At 45.0% G+C, this 18,360-nt stretch overlaps 1 protein-coding gene across 3 annotated transcripts in view; it reads left to right on the forward strand.

Annotated features, from left to right (window-relative positions):
• LOC141051316 (probable ubiquitin carboxyl-terminal hydrolase MINDY-4) overlaps positions 1-18,360 on the forward strand; it is a 356,579-nt gene that overhangs the window by 236,747 nt on the left and 101,472 nt on the right. For 2 of the 3 annotated variants that reach the window (XR_012220622.1, XM_073548216.1), the window contains one exon: positions 13,148-13,939. The exons of the other annotated variant lie outside the window; for it this stretch is intronic. Coding sequence is in view for 1 of the 2 variants with exons in the window: in XM_073548216.1 (XP_073404317.1) it covers positions 13,148-13,158 (11 nt within the window). In the remaining variant the exon portion in view is untranslated. Of the gene's footprint in view, positions 1-13,147; positions 13,940-18,360 lie in introns of those variants that run through there. 3 annotated transcript variants of the gene reach the window in all.

Consider the following 18,360-nt stretch of genomic DNA (forward strand, 5'->3'; position numbering starts at 1 on the left):
GTGTCTCCTCCTATTCAGTTTCATCCCATTGCTTCTAGTCTTTCCTTGCGCAAATGAGAATAAAGATAACATAGTAACATAGTTATTAAGGTTGAAGGAAGACTTTAAGTCCATCTAGTTCACCCCATATCCTATCCTAACTTGCCCTAACATGTTGTTCCAGAGGAAGGCAAAAAAAACCCATGTGGCAATCAGTATGCTTCACATTGGGGAAAAAAATTCCTTCCCGACTCCACATACGGCAATCAGACTAGCTCCCTGGATCAATGCAATATTAAGGAAACTAGTGTATATACCCTGTATTATACTTTTCAAGAAAGGCATCCAGTCCCTTCTTAAATTTTATTAGGGAATCACTCATTACAACATCATATGGCAGAGAGTTCCATAGTCTCACTGCTCTTACAGTAAAGAATCCACGTCTGTGATTATGCTTAAACCTTCTTTCCTCCAGACGTAGAGGATGCCCCCTTGTCCCCGTCACAGGTCTAAGAGTAAAAAGATCATTAGAAAGGTCTTTGTACTGTCCCCGCATATATTTATACATTGTAATAAGATCACGCCGAAGCCTTCGATTTTCTAAACTAAATAACCCCAAGTGTAATAACCTGTCTTGGTATTGCAGACCCCCCAGTTCCCTAATAACCTTGGTCGCTCTTCTCTGCACCCGCTCCAGTTCAGTTATGTCTTTCTTATACACCGGAGACCAGAACTGTACGCAGTATTCTAAGTGTGGTCGCACTAGTGACTTATATAGAGGTAAAATTATATTCTCCTCATGAGCATCTATGCCTCTTTTAATGCATCCCATTATTTTATTTGCCTTTGCAGCAGCTGCCTGACACTGGCCACTAAATGTGAGTTTGTCGTCCACCCATACACCCAGGTCTTTTTCAGTGACAGTTTTGCCCAGTGTTTTACAATTAAGCACATCATTATACATCTTGCTTCTTCTACCCAAGTGCATGACCTTACATTTATCCCCATTAAAGCTCATTTGCCATTTATCAGCCCAAGCTTCTAGTTTACATAAATCCTCCTGTAATATAAAATTGTCCTCCTCAATATTGATTACCCTGCAGAGTTTAGTGTCATCTGCAAATATTGAAATTCCACTCTCTATGCCCCTTACAAGGTCATTAATAAATATGTTAAAAAGAAGCGGGCCCAAAACTGACCCCTGTGGTACCCCACTGCTAACCGTGACCCAGTCCGAGTGTGCTCCATTAATAACCACCCTTTGTTTCCTATCCCGGAGCCAGCTCTTAACCCACTTACACATATTTTCCCCTATCCCCATTGTTCTCATTTTATGTATCAACCTTTTGTGTGGCACTGTATCAAAAGCTTTTGAATAGTCCATGTACACAACGTCCACTGCATTCCCTTGGTCCAGTCCGGGACTTACCTCTTCATAAAAGCTTATCAGATTAGTCTGACAGGAACGGTCCCTCGTAAACCCATGTTGATATTGGGTAATGAGGTTATTCTTCTTCAGATACTCCAGTATAGTATCTCTTAGAAAACCCTCCAGTATTTTACCCACAGTTGAGGTTAAACTTACTGGCCTATAATTTCCAAGTTCAGTTTTTGTCCCCTTTTTGAATATTGGCACCACATTTGCTATACGCCAGTCCTGTGGTACAGACCGTTATTATGGAATCTTTAAAGATTAAAAATAATGGTCTATCTATGACTGTACTTAATTCTTACAGTACTCATGGGTGTATCCCATCCGGGCCCGGGGATTTGTCAATTTTAGTGATTTTTAGATGCTGCCGTACTTCCTGCTGGGTTAAGCAGGTGACATTTAATGGAGAATTTTTATCACTGTTCATGTTATCTGTCATGGGATTTTCTTGTGTAAATACTGTTGAAAAAAAGTCATTCAGCATATTGGCTTTTTCCTCCTCTACCATTTCACCCAGACTATTTTTAAGGGGCCAACACTATCATTTTTTAGTTTCTTACTATTTATATAATTAAAGAATATTTTGGGATTATTTTTACTTTCTCTGGCAATGAGCCTCTCTGTCTCAATCTTTGTTGTCTTGATTTGCTTTTTACAGAATTTATTTAATTTTCTGTATTTATTTAGTGCCTCATCACTACCTACTTGCTTTAATTCTCTAAATGCTTTATTTTTATCTCTTATTGCACCCCTTACAGCTCCATTTAGCCATAGTGGTTTCTTCCTATTTCTCGCATGTTTATTCCCATACGGTGTATATTGTGCACAGGTCCTATTCAGGAGGATAATAAACATCTCCCATTTTCTTTGTGTATTTTTATGTCTCAGGATATCATCCCAGTTAATTGCACCAAGATCACCTCTCATCCGATGGAAATTTGCTTTCCTGAAGTTTAGTGTCCTTGTAAACCCTCTACTACACATCTTATTAAAGGATACATTATTTATTCGGACTCCCATGACAGCACCACGAGAGAGGGGATCCGCCCTTCGGGAACAGGAAACCTACAGATACAAAAGGGCGGCACCTCTCCCACGCATCAGTTGGTTTCCTGTTCCTGAGGGGATGGGATCCTACAGATGATATAGCAGATCCCAGACCAGCCGGCCGGTACAGGTAGCAAGGGGGTCTCCTACCTCGGCCTGGTGCGGAGCTCCTGGAGGACGCCACGGTGGCCCAGGATGGGTGGCACGGCGGTGGTGGATACAGCAGGGAGCGGCGTCCGGAGGAGGTCCGTCTCCAGGAGTAGAAGCCGCCGCCGGTAAGTATGCCCCCCGGGGGCTCCCAGCTCCAGCGGCACGATCGCGGAGGTTGGGGGGGCGGCGCAGCTGCAGGGCGCTGGGGCCAGGGAGCGCTCCATAGTGGAGCGCCCGGGCGTCCCGCATGACTTCCGGTCATGTCGGAGTCGCGGTGACGTCAGGGGGCGGAGCTTGGGGGCGCTTCCGGGTCAGCGGCGCCACTGCACAGGCGCGGGGACCCAAGATGGCGGCGCCCATCGGGAGGACGCCGATAAGCACCGGTTCCCATGCCCAAAGCGGCGCCAGCTGGGGAGGGGGGCCCTATTAGGGGGGAGGGCGCGGCAGGAGGAAATCTGCTGTCTGGAGGTGGGGTATATAGGCAGGACCCTAGATGGGTGCCTTGCCTTGGCCACATTATTGCGAGCAGTAATGGAGAGCGATCAGGAGCAGCAGCAGAGGCAGCAGCAAAAGCAGCAGCAACGGCGGCAACAGCGACAATCTTCACTGCCGCCCCTGGATGACCTTAGGCAGGTCAAACAGAAGAAGAAAGAGGCCCGTGACAGTAAGGAGTGTCCGGGACGAAGTGACCAATCCAGTCATAAAGGCTCCTCCAGGCGGACAGGAGCATCGACTGAGAAAAATCCCCCTCATTCTCCGGTACTTGTGGCACTGGTAAGTGATCTTCGTGAATGTTCAGTCAGTGACGGGGCCTCCTTCTGTGTTTTATTCTAGGGGAAGAATGCTACGAGTAAAACCAAACACAGGGAATGCGCACTCTGTGCATGCCCGTTACCAGACTCATGCCCCAAAAAGTTGTGTCCCCTCTATATCCAGCAGACAGTGGCGGAGGAGTCGCCCGCAGTAGCGGCGTGTTTAAGGGATATAGTAAGGGCAGAGATGAAGGAAACCCTAAAATCCCTGTACCAACCAGAAAGTTTAAGGGGTGAGGACCCGGTGGAGTCGGATTCCTCGACAGAGTGGAGGAGAAGTAAGGACTCCAATATTTCACCTCCCTCGTCCTCCTCAGAAGAAGAGGACTCTGGTCGGTTTTGCCTGCCGCTTGACCGAGTAGACAAGTTAGTAAAAGCAGTCAGAGGGACAATGGAGATGGAGGAGCCGAAGCCTCAATTATCCATGTAATGTTCCCACTAAACGAAAAGATTCAGGATCTCATCCGCAGAGAGTGGAAAAAGCCAGATAAAAGAGGGTCGCTACCACCAGCCCTCAAGCGGAGATATCCCTTTGATGATTCAGCAATGAATACTTGGGACAAGGCCCCCAAATTAGATGCAGCTATTGCGAAAGCATCGAAAAGATCCTCACTACCCTTTGAGGACATGGGGTCCCTTAAAGATCCTCTAGACAGGAAGGCAGATACCTTCCTTAAAAATACCTGGGAGATGGCAGCCGGTTCCTTAAGACCAGCAGTAGCATCAACTTGCACGGCCAGGTCCATGATGGTCTGGTTGGACCAGTTAGAGTCGCAGTTAAAACAAGGAACATCTAGACAGGCAATCCTTGGGGCCCTACCAATAATCCAGGATGGCGCAGCCTTCCTAGCAGATGCCTCGGCTGATGCAGTCAGAATGGCCGCCAGGGCAGCAGGACTCTCTAATGCGGCTTGGAGAGCCCTGTGGCTAAAGTGCTGGCCGGGAGATATTCAGTCCAGGGTGAAACTCTGTACTATCCCGTGTGAGGGGGAATATTTATTCGGAGCAGTCCTGGACGAACTGCTGGAGAAGGCCGGGGATGATAAGAAAAGATTCCCAAATCTTTGGTCCGCATCTTACCGACGTCCGTTTAATAGAAGGAGATTCGGTCAAGGGAGAAGGCGTAACCCTTCACCTAATAGAGACCGTCCCAGATGGGAGGATAGAAGGAGAAGAGGTACGGGCTTCATGTTCAGACGCTCGTCGAGAGAGCGAAAAAGACAGAACCAATGACTAGCAATTCCCGTGGGGGGTAGACTGTCATCCTTCCTCCCAGCATGCCTACAGGTCACCAATAGTGTCTGGGTGCGGAAGGTGATATCCACCGGACTCAGGTTGGAGTTCACTCAAGTCCCACGGGATACCTTTAAACCAACACCCTTAAGGTCTTCACCACTCGAGCAAGCGGCTTTAGAAGCAGAGGTCTTGAACCTGTGCCTGAAAAACGTTCTGATAGAGGTTCCAGAATCTGAGAGAGGAAGAGGGTTCTACTCTCCCTTATTCCTAATCCAGAAACCGGATAAAACATTCAGAACGATTATTAATTTACGTTTCCTTAATGAATTTTTGGTTAAACGCACCTTTAAAATGGAGTCCATTAATTCTACAATAAAGATGCTGTTTGAAGGGTGTTTTATGGCGGTCATGGACTTGAAAGACGCATACTATCATGTGCCCATCCACGCAGATTTCCCGCAGTTCCTGAGAGTGGCGGTATCAATAGACGGTATAATTCGTCATTATCAATATAGAGCCCTTCCCTTTGGTCTCTCAGCAGCTCCCCGGGTATTTACAAAAATAGTGGCCGAAGTTATGGCTCATTTACGGGAAGTTGACATCTTAATTATCCCATACTTAGATGATTTTTTGATTGTGGGAAATTCAGTGGACCATTGTCTATCTCAGATAGAAAAAGCTAAGTCCAGATTAGAGAACCTCGGATGGATAATAAATTACGAGAAATCCCGATTTCAGCCCTTAAAGGTCCAGAAGTTTCTAGGCTTGCTGTTAAATTCAGATACTTAGCAGTGTCTGTTACCATTAGATAAATTACAGCAGATACAGCAGCAGGTTCTTTGGGCAATCGATAGACCCTCCATGACCCTCAGGCAGGCCATGTCCCTGTTAGGCTCCCTAACCTCATGTATCCCAGCGGTCAAGTGGGCACAATTCCACACTAGGACCCTTCAGAAAGACGTCCTGGTTAATAGCAGAACCTTAGAGGGCTTCTTGCAGGGTCAAGTGTTGCTAAGCCCCTCAACTAATACATCTCTTAGGTGGTGGCTCGATGTCGGAAATTTAGCCTCGGGGGTGCCCTGGGTGATGCAGATAACCAGCGTAATAACCACAGACGCTAGTCCTTGGGGTTAGGGGGCCCATATGGGGGACATAGTGGTACAGGGACAGTGGGACTCCGATGCTGAGACCTCATCTAACCAGAGGGAGCTGCTGGCGATTGAATTGGCCGTTAAAAAACTCATTATGTATCTACAGGGCCATCATGTGAGGATACTCTCGGACAACCAGGTAGCGGTAGCCTATGTCAACCACCAAGGTGGAACCCGCTCCAACGCCCTGATGCGGATAACGGAATGTCTCCTTCAGATAGCAGAGAAAAATTTTCTATCTTTAACCGCGCTCCACATCAGCGGAAAAGACAACAGGAAGGCAGACTTTCTAAGCCGCAGGGCCCTAAAGCAGGGAGAATGGGCTTTAAACTCAGACATCTACAACCAGATTGTCCGCAAATGGGGTCAACCGGAGGTGGACCTCTTTGCCACCAAAGAAAACAGGAAGGAAAAAACTGTCTGTTCCCTAAATCCCAGGGAAAATCCACTGGCCGTGGACGCCCTCCTAATAAAATGAGACTTCTCGCTGGCTTATGCTTTTCCGCCTTTGAACCTTCTACCTCTGGTAGTGAGGAAGATCAGGGAAGACGGGGCAAGAGTCATATTGATTGCCCCCTTCTGGCCCAGAAGGACCTGGTTTGCATGGTTGAGGACGATGTCTGTAAGCGATCCCTGGGTACTGCCGAACCTTCCAGATCTCCTCTACCAGGGGCCAGTCAACCACCCACAAGTAGCGGGACTCCGTTTGACGGCATGGTGTTTGAGAGGACACTATTGAGGGATAGAGGTTTCTCAAAAAATGTAATCGATACACTCCTAAAAAGTAGGAAACAAACCACCACAGGTATCTATGCTAGAACCTGGAGGCGATTCCTGTCCACCTTTGAGTTTAATATCAGTGATGGAATACCCGTAAAACAGATTCTAGAATTCCTCCAGAGGGGTCTTGAGTTGGGCCTTTCCACTAGTACATTGAAAGTACAGGTTTCAGCTTTAGGGGCCCTATTTGCATGCGACATTGCCGGTAACCATTGGGTGGCGAGATTCATTAAGGCAGTTACCAGATCGAGACCCATACTCAAAGATAGGTGTATACCTTGGGACTTAAATTTAGTCCTGACAGCCATGAAAGAAAAACCGTTTGAACCTCTGGATTCTGCTTCACTAAAAATGATATCACTTAAGACAGCCTTTTTGGTAGCAATAACATCTGCACGTAGAATAGGCGATATACAGGCACTTTCCAGATTGCCCCCTTACACAGAATTCTTACAGAATAGAGTAATCCTAAGGCCAGACCCGGCACACCTTCCCAAGGTAGCATCTCATTTTCATAGGACACAAGAAATAGTTCTGCCTTCCTTCCTCCCTAATCCAACCAATCCTAAAGAACAAAAACTTCAGGCTCTAATATTTAGTAGCCACGGATCCTTGGAGGAAGGCGAACGCATTATTTTTATCCTTCCAAGGTTCCAGGAAAGGGTGTAGAGTGTCAAAGCGCACGTTAGCGAAGTGAATTAGGGAGGCTATCTCTCTTGCCTACACAGCAGGTGGCGGTCCAGCTCCACAGAATCTGAGGGCGCATTCCACTCGTGCCATGGCATCATCCTGGGCAGAGAGATCGGGAGTATCAATTGACCAGATATGTAAGGCGGCCACCTGGTCATCTCCTTCCACCTTTTTTAACCACTATCGGTTAGACATGGGTGCCTCCTCAGATCTCACCTTCGGGCTAAGGGTGCTGCAGGCTGTAGTCCCTCCCTAAATTAGTTTACATCTCTGTAATTCTCTCTTGGTGCTGTCATGGGAGTCCGAATAAAGTATTAAGTTACGTAACGGTATTTTTCGGAAGCCCATGACAGCACCCTTAGTTCCCTCCCTTGTTCACGTATAAGGGTGCACCACTTTAGAGGATTGTTTTCGCGAGTTCACCTTATGTGGGAGATGGTTTAAAGAACTGTAAATAGGATAGATAGGTTGTATATATTGTGTATATGCGGTGTACTAACCATGGTAGCCTCTCAAGCTCTGTAATCCAACTGATGTGTGGGAGAGGTGCCGCCCTTTTTGTATCTGTAGGTTTCCTGTTCCCGAAGGGCGGATCCCCTCTCTCGTGGTGCTGTCATGGGCTTCCGAAAAATACCGTTACCGGTACGTAACTTAATACTTTTGTGATCACTATTACCCAAATGACCCTCAACCCTTATATTTGATATGCGGTCTGGCCTGTTGGTTAATATTAGGTCTAGCAGTGCCCCCCCTCTTGCTGGGTCCTGAACCAGTTGTGAAAGATAATTGTCTCTCATAGTTGTCAAAAACCCATTACCTTTGCTGGAACTGCAGGTTTCGGTTCCCCAATGTATTTCAGGGTAGTTGAAGTCCCCCATAATAATGACTTCTCCTTGAGTCGCTGCTTCTTCTTTTTGCTTTATGAGGATATTCTCTGTTGCTTCCATTATTTTTGGAGACTTATAACAAACCCCTATCAGTAGTTTATTATTTTTCCCCCCTCCCCTTATCTCTACCCACAGGGACTCTACATTTTCATTAGATTCATATATATTATCACGCAGGATGGGTTTTAAGGATGATTTAACATATAAACACACGCCTCCCCCTCGCTTATTTGTACGGTCATTTCTGAACAGACTACATCCCTGTAAATTAACCGCCCAGTCATGGCTCTCATCCAGCCATGTCTCAGATATCCCCACCATATCATAATTATGTTCCAACAAAATTAATTCTAATCCCTCCATTTTGTTAGCGAGGCTTCTGGCATTAGTATACATGCACTTTATGTATCTCTCTGTACCTCTATTCTTTCTTAAATTATCAACTGTTGTAACCCCACCCCCCATGCCACCCCCACCTCCAATTTCATTATTTGTGCCCAGGTCTCTATCTGCACTGTCTTCCCCTCCTATAAAAGGAATACCCTCGCCCCATTCCCTAGTTTAAACACTCCTCCAACCTTCTAGCCATTTTCTCCCCCAGCACAGCTGCACCCTGCCCATTGAGGTGCAGCCCGTCCCTAGCGTAGAACCTGTAGCCAACTGAGAAGTCGGTCAAGTTCTCCAGGAACCCAAACCCCTCCTTCCTACACCAATTCCTGAGCCACTTCTTAACCTCCCTAATCTCCCATTGCCTCTCTGGAGTGGCACGTGGTACAGGAAGTATTGCCGAAAATACCACCTTGGAGGTCCTTGCTTTAAGCTTGCAGCCTAATTCCCTGAAATCATCTTTAAGGACCTTCCACCTACCTCTAACTTTGTCATTTGTGCCAATGTGCACCATGACCGCTGGATCCTCACCAGCCCCTCCCAGTAATCTGTCAACCTGATCAGCGCTGTGTCGGACTCGAGCGCCAGGTAGGCAGCACATTGTTCGAAGATCCCTGTCTTTGTGACAGATTGCCCTATCTGTTCCCCTAATAATTGAGTCCCCCACTACCAGCACCTGTCTGGCCTGCCCTGCTCTCCTATTTCCCCCCTTACTGGAGCAGACACTTCTCCGGCGGCTTTCAGAGGACATGCCTTGCTGCAGCAGTGCTACTCCTGCACTAACACTCCCCTCATCTGCCAACTTAGCAAACTTATTAGGGTGTGCGAGATCAGGACTAGCCTCCCTGGCGCTCTTCCCTCTACCCTGCCTTCTGTCACCCAGCTGGCTACTTCACTGTTCTGAGGCTCCAACCTAGCATCCCCCCCTCATCTATCCTATTGAGCGTCTGCTCAGTGAGCAAAAGACTCCATTCCATATTGTCTATGGATCTCAGTGTTGCCAGCTGTGCATTTAGATCCAGTATCTGGACTTCCAAATGCACAATGTGCTCACATCTCGCTGATCCTTCTACAATATGACAGCCCTTGAGATATTTGTAGACAGCTATTAAGTCTCATCTCAGTCTTCTTTTCTGCAAGCTAAACATTCCCAAGTCCTGCAACCTTTCCTCATAAGGCTATGTGCACACGCTACGGATTCACCCGCGGATTTGTATCTGCGGAACCGCAGGTAAAACCGGAAGTAAAACCGCAGGTAACTGGCTTAAAATGACCTGCGGTTTTACCTGCGGATTGGCCTGCCGTTTTTCCCTTCAGTTTATCACCTCTACAATGGAGGAGATGGTAAACTGCAGCAGAATCCGCAGAAAAGAAGTGACATGTCATTTCTTTCTGCGGATTCAAAACCGCATCTTTTCCGCAGTTAAAAATCCGCAGCATGTGCACAGCAGATTGTAAATCACATAGATTTACATGCTACTGTACACTTTCTGCAGAACTGCTGCAGATCCGCAGCGTGTTCACATAGCCTAAGACATGGTTTGCAGACCGGTCACCATTCTGGTCGCTCTTTTCTGAACTTGCTCCTGTTTGTTGATGTCTTTTTTAAAATGTGGCGCCCAAAACTGGACACAGTATTCCAGATGAGGTCTGACCAAAGAGGAGTAGAGGGCAACAATGACTTCACGTGATCTAGACTGTATGCTTCTGTTAATACATCCTAGAATTGCATTTGCCTTTTTTGCTGCTGCATCACACTGTTGACTCATATTCAGTCTGTGATCTATTAGTATACCCAAGTCTTTTTCACATGTGCTGTTGCTTAGCCCTATTCCTCCCATTCTGTATATGCTTTTTTCATTTTTATTGCCCAGATGTAGTACTTTGCATTTTTCCCTGTTAAAAACCATTTTGTTAGTTGCTGCCCATTGCTCCAGGTTATTTATATCTTTTTGAATCCTCTCTCTCTTCTCTAGTATTAGCTATCCCTCGTAGCTTTGTGTCATCAGCAAATTTAATCAGTTTACCTTCAATTCCTTCATCTAAATCGTTGATAAAGATGTTGAACAATACAGGGCCCAGGACAGAGCCCTGTGGTACCCCACTTGAGACATTCTTCCAACTGGATGTGCAGCCATTCTTTGGATCCGATCACTAAGGCTGGTTTCACATTTGCGTTTTTTAGCGCTGGAAAAAAACGCATATGTGCGCATGCGTTTTTTCCCCTATATTTAACATGGGTGCGCATACCTGCGCGCTTGTAAGCGCATGTATGCGATTTTCATGCGCTGCGTTTTTTTGGGGTGTGCGTTTGTATTTTCCAGACGCAGCATGTTGCATTTTTTGGCCCTGCAAAAAAGCGCATGCGCACATATGCGCACATTTTGCGCTAAAAATGGCCATTATAGCCTATGGATGCGCATATGTGCGCACTGGCATGCTCATGTATGCGTTTTTTTGCATATGCGTTTTTTTTTTTTAACCATGGAATTTAGGGGTTTGGGTTAGAGTTAGGGTTAGTTAAGGGGGTTTAGGGTTAGGGTTAGGGTCAGGGTTAGGGTTGGGGTTTGGGTCAGGGTTAGGGTTAAGTATGGTTTGGTTAAGGGTTAGGGTCAGGGTTAGGGTCAGGATTAGGGTTAAGTATGGTTTGGTTAAGGGTTAGGGTCAGGGTTAGGGTTAGGGTTAGGGTTAGGGTCAGGGTTAGGGTTAGGGTTAGGGTTAGGGTTAGGGTCAGGGTTAGGGTTAAGTATGGTTTTGTTAAGGGTTAGGGTCAGGGTTAGGGTCAGGATTAGGGTTAAGTATGGTTTGGTTAAGGGTTAGGGTCAGGGTTAGAGTTAGGGTTAGGGTTAGGGTCAGGGTTAGGGTTAGGGTTAGGGTCAGGGTTAGGGTTAAGTATGGTTTTGTTAAGGGTTAGGGTCAGGTTTAGGGTCAGGATTAGGGTTAAGTATGGTTTGGTTAAGGGTTAGGGTCAGGGTTAGGGTTATGGTTAGGGTCAGGGTTAGGGTTAGGGTTAGGGTTAGGGTCAGGGTTAGGGTTAGGGTTAGGGTCAGGGTTAGGGTTAAGTATGGTTTTGTTAAGGGTTAGGGTCAGGGTTAGGGTTAGGGTTAGGGTCAGGGTTAGGGTTAGGGTTAGGGTTAGGGTCAGGGTTAGGGTTAGGGTCAGGGTTAGGGTTAGGGTTAGTTAGGGTTTAGGGTTTGGGTTAGGGTTAAGTATGATTTGGTTAAGGGTTAGGGTCAGGGTTAGGGTTAGGATTAGGGTCAGGGTTAGGGTTAGGGTCAGGGTTAGGGTTAGTAAAGTCATGGTTTGGGTTAGTGTGAGGGGCCACCTAATGTTGGAAAAAAACGCAAACGCGGTAAAAATGCACTAAAAACGCATACAAACGCATAAAAACGCTGCGTTTTTTTCATGCATGCTCATAAAAATGCTTGAAAAAAACGCAGCAGTTGTATGCTTTTGTATGCGTTTTTTCAATGCGTTTTTTTGCGGGAAAAACGCGCTGCAAAAAAAAGCAAGTGTGAAACTAGCCTAAGCCAGTTATGAATCCACCTAACAGTTTCCTTGTCCATTCCATACTTAGCCATTTTTTCAATAAGAATTGTGTGAGATACTTTGTCAAATGCTTTGCTGAAGTCAAGATATACTATATCTACAGCATTTCCCTGATCCACAAAATCTGTGATTCTGTCATAGAAGGAAATTAAGTTAGTCTGACATGACTTATTAGTCACAAACCCATGCTGACTCTGTTTAATCACTTCATTCTTATCCAGGTACTTACATACATGTTGTTTAATAATTTGTTCAAAGATCTTTCCTGGTATAGAAGTCAGACTCACTGGCCTATAGTTGCCTGGGTCCACCTTCTTCCCCTTTTTGAAGATAGGAACAACATTTGCTCTTCTCCAGTCTTCTGGAACTTCTCCTGTTCTCCAAGAATTTTCAAAGATTATGGAGAGGGGTTCAAAAATTTCTTCTGCTATCTCCTTCAGTAGGTGTGTAATTCATCTGGACCTGGAGACTTGAATTATTTTAGGTTAGCTAAGTGTTTCCTATCTTTCTGTTTATAATTATCCTGGATTCTTCTATTCCCTTAATGTTAATAATAAATGTTATTTATTAAGTTTTTTGTGTGCCATATCTCTGTGATTTAAGGGCATAAAAATTCAAAGTTGGAAAATTGCGAAATTTTAAACATTTTTGCCAAATTTCTGTTTTTTCACAAATAAACACAAGTTATATGATTGAAATTTTACCACTAACATGAAGTACAATATGTCACGAGAAAACAATGTCAGAATCACCGGGATCCATGGAAGCGTTTCAGTGTTATTACCTCATAAAGGGACAGTGGTCAGATATGTAAAAATTGGCCCGGTCATGAACGTGCAAACCACCCTTGGGGGTAAAGGGGTTAATGGTCCTGAACGCTGCACAGACTGGGTAACTGAGGTGACACTATTTGGGGGCTTATGTATTGGTGCTCAGTTTTGTGGACATCGCAGGTAAGGTTTTCATTTAAGGCATGAAATTTAATTCAAATGCTAAATTAGAGAAAAAATAAAGCTAGTGACAATTAACCTTTTTTTTAATCCTTAGGTTATGGGTGAAGATCTTTTGGCAGAAAGAACAAACGGACACAAAAACCACTCAGACATTGACCTCTTTCATAATGCCGTCTGATGCCGAGTTCAAAGTCAGATGGTTTCAGAAAATGGCTACGATCCTAAAGAGCAGCGAGTAAAGGTGATCAACTCTCCGTCACCATCACTGACTGTCTGCAACTGGGAAATGGCGCCACTAATCATTCCTGTTCAATGGGGGCTACAATATTGTTATTTCACAGTCATCACCGACATCTTTCCGGATTACATTGTATATATAAAGTGGTATTGTTACAGCTGGATCACTTACCAAATCAGATGGCCTGCAAATAGGGTTGTGCGAGATATGTCACCCTGCACATCTCATTACAGAGGGTCCGGCTACAGGTCAGCGGTTGCTCTTTTAGGCCTCATTCACATGTCAGTATTTTTGCATCAGTGTTTCTATGCCAAAACCAGGAGTGGAACGTACATAGAAAAACTTTAACTGAAAGACTGATACCTGTTCTCTGTTTTGGCACACAAATACTGATAAAATACTGATCAAAAACACTGATGTGAATGGGGCCTAATACTGTGTCGATATTAAGAGAACTCTGTCACATTTGGACAGCTATTTTACAAAAAAATGCTTAATAGTTTTTTATTTTATTTGGTTTTATGTTCATACAAGTTTTTAATAAAAATGAGTTTCTTCTATCCGGATGATTTCTGCTCATTCAGTAATGTTTTCGCTGTTTGCTGATTGTAATAAGTGAATAAAGTGAATAAAATAAATATCAATACATTTTATTAGGCTTCTATACTTTGGCTTATTCTAGGAACCAGTCTTCATACTGACATAGACTTCGGGTGGGTTTGCACGAGCTGATTGCAGTCACTACCTGGCAGTCACTGATCGGTGGTCGCTTAGTAGCCTGATTACACAGGCTCACTGCATCGCCCATTCACAGAGAACAATCTAAGATAAACCCTGGAGGTCGGCTACACTGTCACTGACGTATTTACATGCTGTATTTGTGCTACAAGCCACAGTATTATAAGATGTAACCTAGCAGATCATTGAATTACATTGATATTGAAAAACCCACAGGTTTATTTGCATGTCTGGTGCTGTCGTGTAAGCAAATCATCATTGTCTTTGCTGAAATAGTGCTCAAAGCCCATAATACATAAAATAATAATGTATTTGCATTTCATGTTTTCATTTCTTGATGTTGTAAAAAATCATTGCAAAGTACTTTTGCATCCTTAGGTTTTGTATCAAAAACACCATTTTGATGTCACTTCACAAATTCACTAACGGATTGAGGTTTGGCGATTGGGCGGACACTTCATAACTTGAGTTTTGTTGGTCTGGAGCCAGGTTGTTGCCCGCTTGCTGGTGTGTCTAGGGTCATTGTCTCGCTGAAACCCATTACAAGGACATTTCTTCTTCAGCATAAGTCACCATGATCGCTTAGGCCGGTTTCACATTCGAGCTTTTGAGCACAGCGACGGCCTGCGCACGGCCGCCGCTAAGCCCCGCCCCCTGCCCCGCCTCCACCGGTATCTCCGCCTCCGGGCGCATGACGCTGCATGCGTCGTGCGTCCCCTATCTTCATCACAGAGGGCGCAGGCCGTGCGCATTCTGCGCACAGTCTGCGTTTGGCGGCGCATGCGTCCTTTTGACGGTGCGCCGAGCAGCGCCAAACGCAACCTGTTGCATTTTGGTTGTGCTCGGCGCACCGTCAAAAGGATGCATGCGCCGCCAAACGCAGACTGTGCGCAGACTGCGCACGGCCTGCGCCCTCTGTGATGAAGATAGGGGACGCACGACGCATGAAGCGTCATGCACCCGGAGGCGGAGATACCGGTGGAGGCGGGGCATGGGGCGGGGCTTAGCGGCGGCCGTGCGCAGGCCGTCGCTGCGCTCAAAAGCGCGAATGTGAAACCGGCCTTACAGTATTTTAATATATTTAAACTGGCCCGTGGTGCTTAGTATGTGATGCTTGCACATTATTGTTTTACAGTCTTCACAATGTACTGTGGCTTGAATTCAGTGCTTATGGGTCGTCTCACAAACTGTCTGCGGCATTTAGACCAAATAAGAACAATCTTGCTCTCATCTGTCCATAGAACCTTGATTCACTTCTCCTCAGTGTGTTTTTTTGCAAACACTCCCAGACAGGCTGCCTGTGTGGAAGGAGTAATAAAGGATAAGAAACAACGGGAGAGGGAAAGCTGGATGGAGCTGCTGCGACCTGGCGGGGGTGCTCTGGCTGGGCGGCCTACTTGTGGATGGCTGGTCTACACCGATACCGAGCGAGGCTATGGCTTTATCAGGGAGGAAGGGGCTGACGCAGAAGTATATGTCAACGTGGCGTCGGTTAAATTTGGCCGGTTGTGGAATAAGAGAGATCGGGTCTCCTTCTTCAAAGAGGACTGTCCCCGTGGGGCAAAACAGGCAGAAGGAATTGTCATCATGGCGAGGTTAGGCCAGGAAGAAGCTGGGAAGCAGTCTAAGATGGTCCGGTCCGGACGTGTGCCGTATGGTAGCGTCAAAGTAGGGAAAGCTGAGGAAGCAAGTAAAGTTGAACGTGTATCTCATGATGTGCCAACTGTGGATATAATGTGTTAAGTTATCAGTAAAGTAACCGTTGAAGTTACTCTAGACTGTGTCTCAATTACTGGGGGTCGACTCGAAGAAGGGCCATCGCCACGTGGGAAGTGCCCAGGGGACCCGAATCTGGAGATGCAGGTATGCTGAAGAGTGAAATGCAATTCTCTGTGAGGGGAGGCTGGGACACTGATGCTTTAGTGTCTCTGGCCACGACTATAGTCTTGGCCTCTCTTTACATATTTATCTCCTGGTTCCTTATTCCTATTTGGTTTATTCCTCCCTTTCCCTATCCTCATTCCTATTTTTTAAGAGTGCTTTTGTATGATTGTGGTTTTCTGTTATCCCTGTTTTGTCTTTGCGTTTGATTTAAATTACATTTCTGTCCCATGCCTTAGGGAGAGAACAGATTAGGATTTTACAGGAGCATTGCAAAGTTGATGACCCAGGCCTCTCTACATCATGAGTACCCCCAGTATAGGGATAGATAGGGTCCCAGTTCCAAGGATGTTTGAGGCTCCTCTCCCTTACTTTAGACCAGGAGTCCTCAAACTTTTAAATCAGGGGGCCAGATCACAGTTCCTCAGACCTTTGGAGGGCCGGAATATAGTTTAAAAAAAAATATTGAACAAATTCCTATGCACACTGCACATACCGTATCTTATTTTGAAGTAAAACAACCAAAAAACAGGAAAAAATGCAAAATTTAAAATGAAGAAGTAAAGTCAAATCAACAAACCAATCTTTCCGTGGGTTCTTTGAATATCCTACACTTTGTGTCAATTTTTTCTCTTTCTTGATGTCATTGTTTCCTAGGGATTCCAAATTGCTATTAGTAAAATACCAATATATATATATATATATATATATATATATATACATACAGCACTACAAAAACAATATATCAGCAATAAAATTGCCCACACAAAGACATATAGACTGCACTGCTCATCAATGCAGTCTGATCAGTGCCCAACAATGCAGCCTCACCAGTGCCCATATTGGTGGGACTCCACTTCTACCTCTGGCTAAGACTGGTGTGGTGTGAGAGTCCCCGATAGGCAGGTAAATGTCCCCAATAGGCAGCATAGGTCCCCAATAGGCTGGTAAATGTCCCCAATAGGATCCGGTGTAAAAAAAAAAAAATACCAGTACTCACCTATGTCCCCTGCTGCTCTGAAGAGTCACCAGCTCAACTCCGTCTTCTTCTGGCAAAGGCGGCGTGACGTCATCAGGCATGATGACAATCACGTCGTCTGTGTGTGCTGCATACGTAGGGCTGCGCAACACCTTTCCTCACCGCCTCGTCGTTCCGCCCGCGATTACAGGGCCCACCGGCATTGAACTGCAGTGAACTTCAATGTCGGCCGGGCCCAGGGGCCGGATAAAAGTCCTCGGCGGGCTGCATGTGGCCCGCAGGCCATAGTTTGAGGACAGTCAAATAAAGGTATAAAGCCAGCTCACCGACTCAATAGGAGCGCGGAACACCATCCTGTAGTGGTCGATTTCCATGAAGAAAAAGAGAAAAAATTCCAGCTCCAAGCGAAATTCAAATTTCCAAAATTTATTCCAACATGGACAATAGACAAATCAGCTCCAGGACTGCATCAGCTCACACAGGAGCGATAAAGCGACGCGTTTCGATCACTACATGCGATCTTTATCAAAGCTGGCATATCAAGATCACACACGAGTATAAGAAGAGACAGGAACCAATCATCTAGCTAATACATGTCACATGATCAGAAGGTCCTGCTCTAAGAAATGCAATTCACCACATAACGAGATCATAAGAATTACATCGATTTTAAATAGAAAAATCATTTAAGATATGTCCACATAAATGTAAAAAAATATTTGTTGATATAAAATATCACAATTTTATCAAAATTTAAACGGTTTCGTTAAGTAAAAATATCATGTGACCAAAAGGTTCTCTTGGCGATATTACATATATCGATTAGCGGAATGATATAAAATCCACATGATTCAACAAGAAAACATATGGTGAAGAACATGCAAATATAAAAAACATTATTCAAATGAGAAATACTTTGAAAATTCAATAGTGGAACATGATTTCGTTCTTATTATTTAATCCTTCAGGAAATCTGGTTCCCAAATTAAAAATCCAGAAAGCCTCCCGGGTGAGCAGTGTCCTTCTGGTATCACCACCCCTAGAAGATTTCCTGATTTTTTCAATGCCTGTTACCTGGAAAGAGACGACATTGCGAGAATGGAAATTAATAAAATGCTTGGCAGCGGAAGAAACATTGCGAACCCCATCTGACACATTAGTTGTATCATACAAATGTTCAACTACCCTAGTCTTCAATTTCCTAGATGTGCATCCTACATAGGATTTATTGTACAAAGTGCAATCAATTTTATATACCACAAAATCCGAATTACAGTTAATAAAACTATTTATTCTATATGATTTGGTATTATCATTGTTATAAAAAATTTTAGATTTCACCATGTGTTTGCAAGTCCTGCCATTGTTCCCTCCACATTTATAATTTCCCTTATTATCTAACCATGTACCAATATTTTTTCGTGATGAAAACAAACTAGGAGATAAAATGTTTCCTAAAGTGGGGGCTCTG

The sequence above is a fragment of the Dendrobates tinctorius genome, unplaced genomic scaffold (genome assembly GCF_039654945.1).
Source record: "Dendrobates tinctorius isolate UK_male_01 unplaced genomic scaffold, ASM3965494v1 ptg000156l, whole genome shotgun sequence".
In the NCBI taxonomy this organism is placed as follows: Eukaryota; Metazoa; Chordata; class Amphibia; order Anura; family Dendrobatidae; genus Dendrobates; species Dendrobates tinctorius.